This window comes from Taeniopygia guttata, chromosome 7, assembly GCF_048771995.1.
Source record: "Taeniopygia guttata chromosome 7, bTaeGut7.mat, whole genome shotgun sequence".
In the NCBI taxonomy this organism is placed as follows: Eukaryota; Metazoa; Chordata; class Aves; order Passeriformes; family Estrildidae; genus Taeniopygia; species Taeniopygia guttata.
Genome location: NC_133032.1, coordinates 34,008,889 through 34,026,848, shown reverse-complemented (window position 1 = coordinate 34,026,848; position 17,960 = coordinate 34,008,889). Strand labels below are relative to the sequence as shown.

The following is a 17,960-nucleotide window of genomic DNA, read 5'->3' as shown; positions in this document are numbered from 1 at the left end:
GCATGTAGCACTTATAATGTTGTATAAGTGACTGAGAACTTGATCCCTGACATAATAATTAGATGCCATTTTTAAGACTGAACATTGAAATGCAGTATCCACCTTCCCTTTAGTCCTTCAACATAGCATAGCAATTTTGATTTTTTTTTTAAAAATTCTCCCTACTCCCTTCCTTCTCTTCAGCAAGTTTGGCAGCCTGATTACTGCCACAGAAAGCAGCATGTGTGAGCTCTGTGCTATATTAGCAGATTTTTTTGACAAGCTCTTTATTTTATTTTTCTGAACGTGGGAGAGGGATGTTTGTTACAGTCCTTATACATGGGAGGTTAATAGAGAACACCAGACAGAGTGATCAGTCAGAACTAAACACATTTGCCAGTTCACACTGTAAATGTCCCTTTTGCAGAGGTGCTGTTTGGGGTACCTAATTGCTCAGGATTTTCTAGAAGGAAGATGATCAGCCCAAGTACCTCCCAGGCAGGCAGCCCACTAAGGACACACAGCTCTGTGTGGAGCTGCTTCAAAGACAGCAGAGATAACTAGACAGATCTGCCTTGGAGGCAGGTTATCAACAAAGGGCTGTCTCCCAGACAAGTACCTGTTCTTGTCTGCCTGGAAAGTGAGTTATGAGCCTTTGTACAGCACCTTTCAGGCAAGCAACTTATTCAGGTCTGCCTGGAAGGCAGGTCAGCATGCAGATATGTGCCTAACAGGCACAGAACTGTGCAAGTCTGCTTCTCCACACCTTCAAAGGTACCAAGACAAGTCAAGAATTTCATTTTAATGATCTCAGCAGAAAGCCATTATTTCCTCTATGAAATAATTTTCAATATAGTTGATGGATATGTCAAACTGAAGTTTCTTTAACCACACTTTCTTAAGAGCAGAATTCCTTTTTACAAGGTTCTGTTAGTATTCTTGATATAAAAGGAAATGTTGTTTTATAAAATTTATAAAATACTACACTGCCAAAGTGTCCAAAAGAACCAGCAAGTACAGATGGAAAACTGAGAACTGACAATAGACACACTGAGAAATTTTATGTGCTCTACCCATACAAACACCGTTGGCTCTCTCCCTGTAAGTAACATAAATGATTGCAACAGGATCAAGATGAAGGTTCTATAGTTATAAACCATTAAAAAAATTAATTCTTATACTCACAGTACACATGAGATTATTATGGTCTGCACAGATCCCTAATCTAACTAGCTTAGTCAGACTTATTTTACATGATACTAACTACTCTGATAGAGCTAGAAATTCATTCCAAAAGCATAATACTGGCATCATTCCATGTTTGTTTGGCATAACAGGATATTCTTTTAAGCTTTCAGCCTGTAAAATCTGTGTTTGCTATAATTCACCTATTATTTATTAAACTGTATTAGTTCAGCTCCAAAGAACAACAGAATACATCTTCACCAACAGCTGTGGATTTAGGCTTCCAAAACACTCTTTTCAATTACAGTATTTTAGAGTCAATTCTGGTTTAAGTAGATAATTTCTTTGGTTTTATTTTTTCCAGCTAGTGAAATTATCACATTAAAACTTTCAATTGGTTATTGATTAAAGGAACTTTTTAGAAAACTTTCCACATCTCTGTCTGAAGATAAAAGTATCTACTACCCCTGCCTCAAATGTGAGTAAAAGGTCAGGATAGAGAGAATTTTATTATAAATTGTACGATCACATGGCCCTAAAAAGTTGACTGTCTTCTTTACAACACACATTTGAAACTGAAAGAGTTTTATGTTTTCATACACATACATATATTCTACTTCAACTTATCTGGCAAAAATTGAAGAACTTACCTTCAGGCAGCCTCTAAGATCAATAAAGTATTTCCAATGGCAGCTTAAAGCTTATTATTGTTCAGATGATGCCACCAGCTACACTGATGCAGGGACAGATAACTCAACTGGTGGCAGCAGAGTCAGTTCTGACCTGAACCTGAGTGACTGAAATTGAATCTGTCCTTTAATCTAATTTGAACTAAGAAATCCTGATCAGAGATGTCTTTGCTAACAGAAATGCTCGTGTGGAATTGAAGCACTAAGGAGAACAAAGTATCTAAAGAATGTCAGATTTTGAGTATCTTCATAGGAGGAGACTCTAGAAGCTGAGAAGAGGATTAGAAACCATACAAACAACTTCAGCCACAGTGATATTGCAGAAGCTGTGGTAATTATACAATCAATTTTATTTCTTTCATGGGCTTTTGGATATCTTTGGATTAGTCAGCTCTAAGCACTTTAAAGCTATTGTTGGAAATCCATTCTTCAAAGTACCTACAAAATCTTGTGCAGTATAGTCCTATTCATAAAAGTAGAAGTATGGGATGAAAAAAGCTTTTTTTTGGCAGATGTAACTATAATTGGGAGGGGAAGATTGAACAAATCAAATTGCAATAAGGATTTTGAAGTGTCTGCAATAGTTGTTCCACACAACTGGATGATTCTACATCTCACATTCCTGTTCATTATTACAGTAGTAGCTGAGTTTTTATTTTTTTGTAACTAAAATTCAGTTGCATTTCTACAGCATCATTCCACCTTTATTAAAAAAAAAGAAAGGGGAAAAAAAACCAAGCGAACACGAGTCAGTGTGAAGATTCAATGCCTATTTCATACTATACATTCTGCTTCTCAGTGACCTAGAAAGCTCCAGAAAAGCTGGATTTCCATCAGTGATCCAAGCTGGTCCACCTGGGCATTGCAAAACAGAGCTAGCAACACTTAGTCTCTGAAAAGGCAAAAAAATGGGATGTGGAGAGTAAAGCATTCCACAGGCTGACCATCCTGTGACAGCATCTGGAAGTGGACAGAGAGCAGGAGCTGTTGGTGCTTTGAAGAGCACAACACCTTGCTGGGTGGTGCTCCCAGCCCCTTTTCCCTATAAAACCAAGCTGAACACATTTCTGCAGTGCATGTTTGAGGCATGGATTCACATTTGAGGCAGACTACAGGAGAGTGGGAGAGCCCCTCCTGGCCAGCCAGCCAGCTGCACAGAGACCCAAGCCACCACAGCTTCATCCAAGGCATGGTTTCTCACCAACACAGGGATTTCCAAATGGATTAGCAAAGGATCTCAGCTCCCAAACCATGCACAGCAGCTGAATGTTCTAGAAAACATCTTCCCAAACACTAACCAAGCTCTGTCAGGATGGATTTTAGAAGCAGTGAAATAAGGCAGCAGGCAAGGGAGGGCTCTGGCAGCTTTAATGAACAAAACAGACTGCAGAAACACCGCGTCCAAAACATTTTGTTTCCAAGGGCAGGTGTATTGTCCTTATATCACTTCAGCCTGACAGAGAAAAGAACATGCCTTGTCATCTTTCTGCTAAATGCAACCACAATCAAAAATTACTTCTGAGGCAGTTAATAACAACTTCGAGAGTATGAGCACAATGTGTAAAACACCACTTAGACTTGGCAAGTTTAAATGGTTTTGAAATAGCAGGTGAATAATATATTTGGATTTGCCTCTGTGGGCAGCCAGAGCAGAGAAAATTACTGTAAGATAAATTTTTTGTCAAAAACCTGAAGATAAACAACTCAGCTTCTTTTTGTCAAGAGTAACAGAGTGGGTGTATAAATAAAATGCAGTAGGCAGGATGTCCCTGGCGTTTAACAAGGCCTCTAGCACTCCACCACACAGAAAAGTCATTAACACACCGGAGAATCGTGGCACAGATCAATTCAGATGAAGAACAGAGATTGTAAGCGAAGAGATTGCAAGTGAAGAGATAAGTGTCATGCTAAATCTGGCTGGCTGGAATATCAAGAAGAGACTTGTTAGGTCCCACATTAATCAACTACCAGCAGTGCAGGGCAGAGCTGCTCCTGCTCCTCCCCTGCCTGGGTACTTGCACTGCAGTAGCAGACTGAGAGTTCCAAATGTGTGCAGGATGTTTATTACGATCTGGAAGTTTCACCATCCCACCTGACAGGATTTTAACACATGAAGCCTTAAGTCCACCTCTTGATTAACCTTTCCTCATTTAACATGTTCTGTGTAAGTCCTCCTCTGCCAAAAAATTCTCTTGTACCATCCCATATTTTGACTGCTCCTCAATCTTTTCTCCTTAAAATCACTCCCTTCAAGAACCTGTATAGAGTAAAATGCTATTTGAAAGATTATTCAGTCAACAGGTATTTTATGGCAGTCACATTCATTAAAAATTGCAATAAAAATGACAACTCCATCACCCAGGTTTGTGAAGGACAGCAGTAGGTGTCACAGACAACCAAAGCCCAAGACAGACACACCATTGATAAGATTTTGTCAAACATATTATTTTCAGCTCTGTGGACATTTCCAGACATCAACATCCTGTATTTGTTTCTCTTTGTTAGAGCTGGACTCTCCCTTCTGTCAAATGTGATTGAGGTACAGCATGCACCTGCCTTATCAGGTAAGCACTGCAGAAGTGTCCTGGTTAATAAAACAGTTAATGACAAAGTGGTTTGGAAATCTGTACAAGATCTGTGCTGCTTTTGCCTACAACACAGATATATCTCCTCATATGTTTGAGCAATATTGTATGCAGAAATAAAAATACATGTGTATGTGTAATGGCTTTGATGGAGAAGGTAAGCAGAGTATAATCCTTCAAAAAACACAGCATGTGGCAAGAAGCACCATGGAGTGAGGAAGAAAAATATGAACAGTTGGGGAAGAAAACCAAAAATTTTGTCCATAGGATACTGCCATATTTCTGCTCTTGAATAAACAAGTGTCTCACTGAAGTCAGTGAGACCTGCAGGCACTGAATGAGGCCACAAACATTCAAGTACTTCTTTTTAAAGACATTTTTCTCCCTAAATGTCTTTTTTTTTTTTTTTTAAACGAGTGAACAATTTTGTCTTATACTTCCTATTTAATGGAAATACATTTGGAAGGCTTCTTGGCTGTGACCAGAGACATTCAGCGCTGCTAATTTAGATTTGTTTCTTTTGTTAGCCTCTAAATAACTTGCTCTTTTCATAAGTATAGCTTTTCCAAATTGACTTCTTCTGAATTCTTCTTTTTTTTTTTATTTCCTATTAACATTGTTCTTCAAAAAATAAAGGCAAATTAAAGAAATGCCAGCCACTAGACTGCAACTAATCAGTGAGATACTTCATATTTCCAGTCTTTTGAATACTGTTGAATGCTTCCTTACAATGGATATCAGATAACTTTCTCCATGTAGCACGAAGGCAAATTTCAGGCAAAACCTTATCACTGCACATAAAATATTGCCCACTCTTCTGCTTTGCATTCATGCAGTCTCGTTCTTGCTCGCTATTAGCAATTCAGCAAATTGGAAAATAACAGCAATGCTGCACCTTCCTCGAGGAATATGCTCCCCCAGCACTTGCATAAATATTATCCCAATCAATAACCTACTAATTAAAGTCACCGGCATTTTGGTCTTCTTGCAAGGCTCCTTATCTAACCAAAATAAAAAAAATTATTGCATTACTATTTCCAACTGCCTTGGAAACAGAACAAGAATCATTCAGCCACCCCTCTGTCCTTAACCCCCAAATTACCTTTTGCTGTAAAGTCACAGGAAATCATTCTGGTTTTCTCTGCAGATACAGCATCTATTTTCTTCCTGTGTATTGCTCATTCCTTTTCTCATTCTTGGTTTATCAATAAGCCCTAAATTCTGACTTTGAGAATACCAGTTTTAGTTTTGTCTCGAGGTTCTTTTTGTTGAAGGGGGTTGATTTTGTTTTGGTTTACCTTCAGTAATAAAAAAAAAAAAAAAAAGAAAGAAATAAAAAAAAGAAACTGAGATTTTAAGGACAGGAAAACACCGTTAAGCAAATGAGTGAGTCTGACAAAGAATCAATTATATCCAGTGCTCAGCCACCAGAACATATCAAGGGTGAAATCCTGCCTCCATTAAAGTCAATGGTAGGTTTGTCATTGACTTTGTCTGGTCAGGAATTTCGTTCTAGAAATATTGGAGGTGACAAAAAGGAAGAAGCCTGCATGGAGGACAGAGCAGGCTTACCTGGATACTTCAAAGAAGAAGCCCTTCTAGGATTGAAATTCAACTCCAGAACTTTCTAGATCATTTACTTTTTGAAAGGTTAAGCAGAGAGAATATCCTGCTGTGAGAGTAGGATATGGTTATATTCACAAACTGCAGGAAGACTGCATGACTTTGAACACAGCTTTCCCCAGCATCTGGTGATGAAGGGCCACATCCTGCTCTCACCCCAAAGAAATTCCTTTGGACCAGTAGCATGGCACACACCTCCCCATGCAGCCTTGCATTTCTTCAGCCTTTGCTATCAAACACCTTAACCTCAAGCTAATTTTATTGCAGCAATATTTTGCTATGGAAATCACAAAAATCTCTAATACATCACCGAATGGGAGATCGAAAGGCTTTCCCTCTCTTTCTCCCAGGTAACAGAAAGGAAAATCACATTAAATAAGTGTTGCTCATTAACAGGCCAAGGTAGGACACTGCTGCAACAGGCTGATGGAGGTGTTGGTCCATTTTTTCCTACAACTTTCAAACAGAAAGTGCAACCAACATAAACCAGCACTTTGCCATCCTAGCAGAGGAATGCACTGCAGAGATGTCCCCTGCCTGTTGGTACCAGCTGCATTTTGAGAGGGCACAAGTCCCAGCCAAACACGTCTAAACAGCTGCTGACCCTCAGTGTGTACACCCATGATTAGAGAGATATGACTCTGCTAATCCAGCCCTGATTTGGAAAGAAGGATTCATATTTAGGTCACCACAAATAAGCCTCCAGGTCCACAGGAAAAGAGTGAGTAGGGGCTGCTTAATCAGGTAGAGATGATTCATTTGAGTAAACCTGTGCCATGACCTTTCATGAGTCTCTGAGCTCAGACAGGATGTCAAATTTTTATGAAGAAAAGAGGTGCAATCAATTAGTGCTTATGATGACCTTTTAATAAGTAAATGATTGAGGCAGACACTCATTCTGAACAGAATGAGAAATTGGATTTGTATGTGTCTAGGGTTGCCTGGGGAAGATGGTGAAATCCACCTCCATGTTTGATGTATCACTCCAGCCAAAAGATAACCTCAAAGGAAGCTGTAGCCAGGTAGGGGTCAGCCTCTTCTCCAAGGCAACTAGCGAAGGGACAAGAGGACATAGCTCCAGGTTCAGGCTGGACACCAGGAAGAATTTCATCACATGAAGGGCTGTCAAGAATTGGAAGGGGCTGCCCAGGGAGGTGGCAGAATCACCACCCCTGGAGGTGTTCAAGGCACAGCTGGACATGACATTTGGTGCTATGCTTTAGCTGACAAGGTCATCACCTTTTCAGCCGGCCAAAGGTTGGACTCCATGATGTCTGAGGACTTCCCCAGCCTGAACGATCCTGTGACATACATCCCCACCCGCATGCATACACACGGCTGGAACAGACATGGAATACGGGGGCGCAGAATGGCTAAAACCCGCGGAGGTTTGTATGCCCCACCAGCACCGGTGCCACCGCTGGATGCGGGAGCCGCAGACGAGGCCCCACCCGGTGTCGGAATCTGTGGGTATTGGTGATTCCGAGATTGTAGAAAGTCTCTGTCTTTCTGCCCCGTTGCCAAAGAAGAAGCCATAATTGGTCTGTGTTGTTTTCAAGGTTGTTTATTTTTAATTATCTATAACATGTTCTGCTGCCCTGCCGCAGCTCTGTCCTGCAGGGCAGCGTGTGGGGCTCTGCCCCTCAGTGGGATGGTACAAACATTATATACCAGAAACTACGTGTACTATATTTACAATAATGTGCCAATATCTATCATCTACGTTGAACAGTGTGTCCCCAGCCTGAACCAACAGAAAAATGCCAACACCACAGTGAAACATGGAGGGCATGAAGAAGGAGGAAAAGGACAAGACACACCCAATTCCTCCATCTTGTCCCCTCTGAACCCCTAATCTAGAAACCTAAAATTTTACTCTTGCACCCGTGTCACACTTAATTATTATTATTCTTATCAAACACTCAAAGCTTGTAATTCATCCTGTAAGATTGAAAACTCCTCTCCATGGACAGAGATCACAGACAGTGTCTCCCGGGGCTCTGTACAGGGGGGGGGTCAGGGTCCCAGACCTGCCAGGGCAGCCAGAGGGAAGCCCTGGATCCCCACACCCCGGCAGCGGGAGGCGGAGGAGCGGGGGGTTCCGCGGAGCCGCTGCCGAGCCCGGGGCCGCGACAGGTGCGGCGGCGGCCCCCGGCCGTGAGCAGCCGCCAAGCGCGGCCGGCGGGACACGGGGCGAGCAGGGGCGATGCGGCACCTGGCGCGCATAAAAGTGATGGAGCGGCGGGGCGGCGTTGGGCCATGCGGGCCGGCGGGGGCGCGGCGGGCGCGGGGCAGGCGCGGGGGGCCGCGGGCGGCGCGGGGCGGCGGCGGCGGCGGGCGCGGGGCGGCGGCGGGCGGCGGGCGGCGGCCAACGCGCGGGAGCGGGACCGCACGCACAGCGTCAACGCGGCCTTCGGCGCCCTCCGCCGCCTCATCCCCACCCGCCCGGCCGACCGCCGCCTCTCCAAGGTGGAGACGCTGCGCCTGGCCTCCAGCTACATCTCGCACCTGGCCAACGTGCTGCTGCTGCAGCAGCGCCGGCAGGGCGAGGCGGCCGCCGAGCAGCCCTGCTCTGCATGCCCGCAGCCCTGCTCTGCACGCCCGCAGCCCTGCTCTGCACGCCCGCAGCCCTGCCCTGCATGCCCGCAGCCCGCTCAGCCCGCTCAGCCCCCACAGCCCCGCTCGCCACCAGGCGCCTCCGCGCCTCGCTCCATCTGCACCTTCTGCCTCAGCGAGCAGCGGCAGCGGGTAAGGGCCGGCTTCCGAGAGCCTCTCTTGGAGCTCTCCCTTGGGGAGGTTATTGGTATCTCCCGCAGGTTTGGGATTGAGCCGGCCATGGGTTTAGTGCTGTCCTCGGTGCCTCCTAACCTGTGTTTTTGTCCATCGAACAGCACCGAGAAAAAGAGAAACCATCACCTGGTCCAGCCGTAACCGGACGCTGAACAGGCTGAGGTCTCGCACCACTCCTGCTCTGACTGTACCACTGCGCTGGGTAACATCGCCTCACTCGTGCTGCATGTTTACATTTAGATAGCATAGTGCTAAAAGAGTTACTTTTTAAGCCTAGGCACTTTGTTTCATACTGTGAGGGGTTTTTTCAGGGTGTTTTGCAACTGAAATTCACTGCCTCTGTTGAGACGGTTGCACCTGGTGCTGCAGCTATTTTAGCGCGAGAAATGTTAAAGCTCAGCAGCCAAGCCCTGATCCTGCTGCCTCCTAAACCTGTGTCGCATGATGAAACTTGAACTTCCAAACACACAGTGTGCCCTGTCAGGGGAAGCTGGCATGAACACGCCGTGCCCTACGCCTCCAGCCCAGCCCGGCCTGCACGCAGCGCTGCCACCCACTCCTCCAGCTGCACGCCAGACCTCGGGGACAGCGGCTGATGCCGACAGCTGACATGCTTGAGAGGTCTCACCGATGCTGGGAGATTATTTTGAGGTGTTCACAGAAAGTCGGAAAACTTCCAGTGCAAGCAGCACCGCTGGCTGTGCCCAGGCGCAGCGCACAGAGGCACGGGATGCAGCCAGCGCAGGAGAGAGAGGGGAGAGGCACAGTGTAAGCGATGCTCCTTTCTTATTAACAGCGTGAGTCATGCCAGCCCTTTAAATAGCACGGGATATTCCTAAATCTGGCAAGGAGGCTTTCCCAAGGGCTTCTACCCATCACCCAGGTCCTTCCATAGCCGTGGCCTGTACATCGCTGAGGTTGTTTATCTCCCCTCAGTTTACTAACATGTATATTTTTTTTCAGAAGTAACTCTAAAAAGGCAAATAAGCATATTCTGTTTTCAGATTTGGACATTAGTGAAGCAGCAGGCTAAAATCTTAAACCCCAGTAATGCTGGATTTTAAGAAACACGGAGGTTAATTTCGCAATGTTTTCTGTAGCTATTTATAATGTAATTAATTAGGCTTTAACTTGTTACTTTGGGAGGAACTCTGTACTCTTTGAGAGCTTGGTAGCTGTACCACTCCAAGAAGTGCTGCAAGGAGAACTTGTCTCCTTTTTCCTTCCCTGATGCCATCTGTGCTCCTGGCCAGCCGTGCTGCTCTGGCCAAACGGGAGGGCTGAAGAAGCAGCATTTTTCTTTTCTGTGCAGGGTTTTCTCTTCTCGCCCTGCAAAGCAAATTCTGGCAGTCGTTATGAAGAACTTGGCAAGAGCAAGGTCGTGGTGTACAACTTCACCTTTTTAGTTTCCCTTCTTCCCTGCCCAACACACAGTGGCCACTTTTTCTGTAGCACAATGAGGGAAAATCTGCTGTACCAACAGAAATGCAATAAGCTCTTCCTTTGAATTCTAACAAAGAAAAATACCAAGCAAAGCCCCAGCGATTCCACATCACGTCAGTCTCTTCAGTTATTAAAAGCTACAGGCTGTATTTTCCTGGATTGAGAGGAGATTTTTGCTTTTAGAAGGTGTCTATCATTAATCTTTTTTTAATGAGGAACTTTCAATTGCTGCCAGATCATAGTCTTTGTTTGCTTTGGCACTGATTTGCAAAGCTGGAACTCTTTACAGCTTTGTATAAAGTGGGGGTTTTTTTAATTTTTGTGTTGTGTCGGCCTCTGGGTGTGGGTATAGAGTTCTACAAACATGTCTTCCTGGATTTTTTTAAATCAATTTGGAAAAATTTGTCTTTTAAAAAGTTATTTGCTCTGCAATTAAAGCTGATCTTATAGTTAGGCCCTACATTATTATGAACACATTAAACCAAAGTATCTGACCTCTTTATAGACAATTAATACTCACTTATTCATTTAGCTGTATCATTGCATATGATACCCTAAAATGACAAAATATAATGCAGTTACAAACAATTTTAGGAAAATATTTCATTGACTAAGCTCTGAATTTTGGAGTTTGTAAGAAAGTCAAAATTATTTATTTCAGGTTTTCAAAATGCTGTGATTTTATTGCAGTTTTATGAGTTTTTAGTGTAGCTCTTGGCAAATGAAGTATATTTGGATTTAATGAGATATCTTTATACTTAGTTATTGAAGGAACCAAGTGTAAAATGTGAAGTCCACATCTGTACCAAAGTAAGAGCTGAAATCTCACAACTTGAAACCCTCATGAATAATTTCTACAATCCTATAGGAATTTGATGCTCTCCTTTTAAAAGGGATTTTATCTCCCTAGTTTTGTAAAGGGTTTATACAAAATGCTTTTCAATGACAAAAGCAGGAGCAGCCCCTAACAACTTGGCCTTGTCTCCTGTTTAATGTGGCTCAGTGTAATATTAAATTCTTCTCTCTTTACTCAGGATAAACTGTTGAATTCAACTGGGCTTGAAGATTTTCTCAGGGTTTAAATTACTAAATAATACAGGAGTTTCAGCAACACTGATTGATCGTGGCAGAAATTAGACCCCAGAGCACTGTGGCCCAAATATTTATGGTATAGACAGATAATGTCTATCCAAAGCAATTATAACCGTGATTTCTCTGAGGAATGTTTATGTATGTGTAACTGTGTGTATTTAAATGAGGAAAATTGGGGACAAATCCTTCACTTTGCTTTATTTGTAATGTAAAACTTCTCTAGCCCTAGGAGAAAAAAAAAAATTGAAATCAAGCTGTTACTCTGCAATGGGTTTTCCATAAATCAAGGGAAAAATAATTTAATTTTTGGAGACGCAGATTAATTGAGGGCTCAGATTGCACATATAAAGAGCTCATCATCATTTGGTGTTTTACTGAGTTTTTATTGTATGAGCTTGTGTGTCTTATCAGTACTATTTTTTTAATCATGGAGCAGGGTTCTTCATGGCATGCACAAATATACAAGTCAAAATCTTGAGGGTGTCTGAGAGCAAGTACCTTACTTGATGGCAAGGCATTGGCATAATGTGAGTTTTTCCAGAGGTGCCAAACCACCTCTTGTTCTGCAGATATTGGGGTTTGACTTATTTGTGAGTGCATTCTGTTCTGTATGTATGAACAGAGGAATGCCTGATGCCAACCTCAGCTTTGTTTTCCTGTAAACACTTGGCTATTCAATTTACATGATGCATGAATAAAGCAGAAACAGTGAGATATACACCATTTGGTCTCAGATCCTATTAAATTATTGTTAAAATAATCCAAGCATGGTACTTTGTATAAATCATTTTACTTAGCCTGCTACATCACTGTATAAAAACAGCACCAAGCAAAGTGAATAAATCATGTTGTTTGATCTTACTGGTTAAGTTTAAAGAAGCATTTGAACATAGTTCTTGGTTATTTATGAATTAATCATAATGTAAGTCAAAGTAGTTTCATATGTTAGCTTCTATTTTCACTTCTGTTCTACAAAACAGAAGTTCCCTTTCATGGAAAATCTGCTTCGTTACAAAAATCTGTATTTGTTTGCAAAATGTGATTATATTTGCTAAAATAAACAGTATTTTTGTTACTAATTTAAACAACAAACTGCAAATATTAAAATGGAAGTTCTCTTCTATAGCCATCTTAAAATACAAGTATTTAATGTTTTTCTTTCCCTTTTTCAAATCTATCTCTCCAAGATTTCAGCAGCATACTGATGTGGATGAATGCACCATGTGTGTGCATTGGCAGGAGAGAAGGGAAGTGGGTGGAAAGCTTGGGAAAATGAAAAGTGAGCTCCTCTGCTCAGGGCATGTATAATATCCTCAGTGCCAAACACAGGAGGAGATGGAGGGAGGGAAAGGATGGGAAAAGGGAGGGAGAAGAAAGGAAGAGGCTGATTCATTAGTGGAAGTTCATCAGGGCAGACAAGTAAAAGAGCCCAGAGTGTGAGCAGTCCCTGCTGTGTTTCTGTGCTTTGGCCTGCTGCACTGTGAGACTGTTGACACTAGATCCAGAGAATATCACCAAAATTTATATCAAACCTAAACTGACTGCCCAAATAACACCTTCAGAAAAAGAAAATGCTGTCTTGATTAATAGTAAGACCTACTGGATAATACAAGGTGAGGAGAATGAACTTATATAAAATTAGCTAAAATAGACAGCATGCTACAAAGGCAAGATCTGGAACCTTTGAAGGTTGAAGAAAAATGGTTCTAACGAATCAATATGAGGATTGTGGGGGAAGGAAAAAAAACTATTACCAGGATAAAAAATACCATAGAGTTTCATGAAAGCTTAGGGGGGAAAAAAGGCCATTTCTTAATAGTGAGAAGAACTAAACTGGCTCTTGTGGATATATTTCTTTTAAAACCTTCTCAAAATTTGAATATGCATTCATACCTGGCAACACAGGTTCTTATTTCAAGTGAAATCATTTAGTTGCTACAATATAATATGAAGTTTTAGAAACCTTGAAGATTCACCCCACTTTTGACATCATACAGCAAGGAGCACAGGCTTCCCCAGAAGAGGAAGGAGAAAGAGAAGGCATGGATGAATAAGGAAGAGTAACCAGTAGCCCACCATGGAGGGTATTCCCCATGGTGCCAAGAAATGTCCCTCTTTGCAAGGATTTGACATCTTGATACAAGTGAACTATGGTGCACCAAAGAAAGCAATCCCTGTTTTGGTGATAGATAAAAAGTAACAAAATACTTAAGACGAAAGTTGCTTTAGAAAGGCCTTATCTACTCTTTCATTTACAACATTCACATCACAGAAGTGTTGTGAGGTTTTAATTAAACATTTGGAAACTGCTATGTACTCTTCCAAAGGAGAAGTCAATACAAATAACACAATTACACTGAAATGGGTGATGGAACAAGGAAGTGATAAAAGTAATTCTACTTGTTATGGCGTCTCTCTCCAACATCTTATTGTGTTTCCTTCACATTATTAAAATAAGCCCTACTTTCCAAGCATATGTATGCAGATCATTTTTAAATGCAGATTGCAGAAACAGGTAATTCTTTCAATAAGACAGTGGAGCTTGGTGGGAAGAGTAGGCATCTGTCAGGCCCAGATAAGATCAGACAGCTGTGCTCTATCCTGAAAGGGTGTCGTGAAGCTCACTTTTCCTGGGGAAAATCTTTGGTATGAAAAGCAGCAAAATGAAGTGAAGCCTCCAAACAGATAAGTAAAGAAAACACAAACTCTCAGAGCTCATTTTAATCCAAAAAACCAAAGATGCAGGATGAGAGGAGGATAACACCTTTACCAAACAGTAAAAAATAAAGAGCAGGAGGATCATTTCACTCTATAGTGTCAAATTAATCCTTTATATTAGAAACAAAGGTGACTTTAGCAGCAATAATCACTGCAGAGAGCCACTGGAACAGGGAGAGGGTTGAAACACAGGACACCCAGGACAGGCTGTGTGAAGAGGGGTGGTTAAAACAGAGACAAGAAAACCAAAAAGGTGGAAATCCAACAGCAGTGTCACAGCAGCTACACAGGATGGTAGAGCCAGGCTTTCCCAAGGGACACACAATGAAAGCACAAGCAGCAAAAATCACAACTTGCAATAATTGAATCTTTATTTTCTTTTACTTAAGGAAGAAAGCTTCTCACCACAAGCATGGTTAAACACTGGAACAGGTCATCCAGGGAGTCTGGAATCTTCCTTGGAGAGCCTCAGAACTTGACAGAGTGAGGGCCTAGCTGGGTCTAACTTTGAAGTCAGCCTTGCTTTGAAAATGGAAGATGTATGGAATAACTCAAAAAGTCCTTTTCAATCTAATTTTTCCTGTGATTTTATGAAATGATGAGTTTAGGGCTCTCTGGAAAGAAAGTTTGTAGAATAGGGAAAAAAAAAGAAAAGTGCAAGGACTTCACAGGAAAAGGAAAAACCCATATTTTTGGTCAGTGCCAGGATCTATTATGCCAGATAAGATTAGAGGCAGCCAGGTATGCATATAAAGAGGGGAGCAAAAAAGATTCCTGGAGAATGTAGGAACTCAACAGACATATAAAGGGAATTTCCAAAAATATAAACAGTCAGAGGCAGGGGTCTGTTTCTATCAGAAGGACCTCTCAGGTCTGAATTAGTAGAGTTTTTAACTATTTGTTTGGATGATGTTTAAATTTACAGGTGACAATTTTGGAGGTCTGATTAGAATCAGGGATTAACTCATAGAAAAATGTTCTTTAAAAGATGCATTTCAATGTAGAAATGTTGGTAGTGCCACACCTGGCAGGAATAATGCACCACACAAACATATGATGGAAAATGACAAGCAGAAAATTATTTTTGAAGTGTTGCATACCACAGACAAGTGGTATGCAACACTTTAAAGCAAAAGCCAAGAAAAGCAAACCCCACACTAGATGCAAACTTCACCAAGACGCCTTTTGGCAATGTTTTCTATGATTATTAGAACTTCCCTGAATTTTGTCTGAAACATCTGGCTGGGTGGAAAATCTGTTAGAAGTTGCAGCTTAGAAAAATATTACAAGTAGAGAAGTACATAGTCTTAACTACTGTGTCTGTGCAAATGAAATGATGGAAAGGGACCTGAGATGATTGTGAATGCCAAACTGAGTAACAGTGAGAGAGGATATCTGTATCTTATTAATAAATAAATGCCTCCCAAAGACACCAGCAGCAGTATAAAAAGAAGTTATGAGACACTGAAGTTTTCAAGGGTAATATTTAAAGAACATGTAGTTCTGCTGGTGATGGGAGCCTGAGACCATGCTAAATACATGTATATACAACAATGAGACTACCAGAAGCACACAATAGAAGTTTTAGCATTGTGGTAAGAGGTATAACAAAGAGATTCAAGATATATCTATGGGAAACAGGCGCCAGGCTGCAGGGAGCAAGGCCCTACTCTGCGTTGTTTTGTTACCACTGCAACCGATTATTTTATTTGCCACACTGCTCAAAGAAAACCTGAGTGGAAAAGACAGGCTTTAATAACAGGTGTTGTGAAAGATAACAGCATAAGTGAGAGTCTCTGGCTGATGTAAGAGGCAGTTTCTGGAACGCTCAGTATCTGCAGCAGTGTGAAACACCAACCCTGGAGCAGCCAAGCACAGGTCAGGCCCTCTGAAGCAGGAACAGTGGCCAACAAGACAGACCCAAAGAGGAACAGCCAACAGCAGCAACCCACAACATTCCTGCATTGTTCAGAACAGAGATTAAACCAGCCAGAGGCAGGAGGAAAAGCAAAGACCACTTTTCTGCTACATAAAACATGGTAGTGCTTATTTTAGCCTCTGCAATGAGATGGAACAGAAACAAAATGTACGTTATGGGGAGCCTCTGCATTCCAGCAAATGCCACAACATTGCCGTGTCCTCCATCCCACCAGACAATCCTTTGGCACATGGCAGCTGCCACCAAAGTATTGCAAATGAGCAGATCCTCTTCTCTGCAGGAATTGTTTCTCTCTGCCCTCGTGCTGTGTTCAAGTGGCCCAGCTTTCCCCAGGATGGGTAATACACAGGAAATATTACTTGAAATATTTCCTTACTACCATTATGAAAACACCGCCGCTCTTGAAATGTTTTAATTAAGATGGTTAAACTGCTTGATTAAACCTCTATTAAAAGCCTATTCTCATTTCCATTATGGACTTTAGAGATCTTATGGCCTCAAAGAGTACAAAGGGGTGCAAAGGTCTCCATAATGTAAATAAGAATTTGTGAATTTATTTTCACTGGCATTATTTATAGTTAGTGATCTTCTCATGTTAGCTTAATTATAATCTGATTCTAAAAGGCTAATAATTTTATTCCATTACCCTCCAGATCTGCTTCTCTTTCACAAGTAGTTTAACAGTTGCCAAAAATTTAAAAAAAAAAAAAATAAAAAGAAAGATTAAGAGTCAAAGCAATGCAGAAAATCAAAACTATTTAAAGATAAGGTTGGGAAATCGCTGAACCAGTGATGCAGAATTTGTTGCTCACCACCTCCATCTGCTGAAAGTTTCTGTCTGAAGCAGAAACAGATCAAATCTTGTAGGTACCACTGCTCCTGCACTGAGAAAACAGCTTAAAATATGTCAGCAGCAGTTTCAAAGAGTGCATTAGACAGTTGGTTCTGGGGGGTGAGGCTCTGGTCCTTTTGTCAGCTCTGCTAGTCCCTTACTCTGCCACAGGCAAAGACAAAACCTTCTCAAACGGTACAGTGAGTATTTGCTGGAACTTACCTCTCAATATCCAAACTCATCTGATTTTCAACAAGATTTGGGTCTTTGAAAATGAAACTAAGGCTTTATGGGGGAAAATTTGCTTAGATTCAGATGCTGAATAAAAATCACAATGCATACAAAGATCAACATCTATACACACACACACACACACACACACACAAACCCCATTCTGTGCATGTGCTTCCAGATCAACCTTTACCTGAACCCCACAAGAACTGACCAGTGTGGAAAGGAGCAGGAATAGAGGGACCATCTTTGTGTATTCCAAACTGAGAAAATTATCAAAATAATGCTGAATAATTTGAAGAGGGGGACATCAGCTAAGAAATGATGAACAGAGAATATGTGTTTGCTACCAGCTTACTTCCACAAAGAGACAGGCAGAGTATCCTGCTCCATCCCTGCTGAGCAAGACCAGGCCTGCACAGGGAGGAGGAGCTGGGAAAGATGCTCTGCTTGGTGTGTTTGTTCCTTTTTCCTCTCCCAAGACATAGAATTGAAATGCACATTTCAATGACTTAGCTGAAAACAGCACATTCTGCAATTTCCACTGAGCAGGTCCCCATTGCACAACTACTGTTCCACAGCCAAATATCAGCAGAGCAGCTGAGCCACACACAGGCCTGGGAAGGAAAGGGAGAGCTCAGGAGCCTGGAAGGAAAAGGGAAACTGCAGTGCTGACCAAGGAATATAACAAAACCCCCTCCTGTTAGGCTACTTGATGATATATGGTACATGGTTTGAGCTTCCTTGTGAATCCCTGTCAAGTCAACTACCAAACAGAATTGGAATATTACACCAGATAATGTCCCAGTCCCAATCTTTTTTCAGGATTGGTACTCCATTATGCTCCCACTTTA

General features: G+C 41.9%; 1 protein-coding gene across 1 annotated transcript; it reads left to right on the top strand.

Annotated features, from left to right (window-relative positions):
- The first annotated feature begins 8,187 nt into the window (after positions 1-8,187).
- Positions 8,188-13,860, top strand: LOC140684502 (basic helix-loop-helix transcription factor scleraxis-like). The gene is made up of 2 exons (XM_072931732.1): positions 8,188-8,809; positions 8,953-13,860. The coding sequence occupies exons 1-2, from the start codon at positions 8,321-8,323 to the stop codon at positions 9,001-9,003; spliced, it is 540 nt and encodes a 179-aa protein (XP_072787833.1). The 5' UTR covers positions 8,188-8,320; the 3' UTR covers positions 9,004-13,860.
- Positions 13,861-17,960: the final 4,100 nt, after the last annotated feature.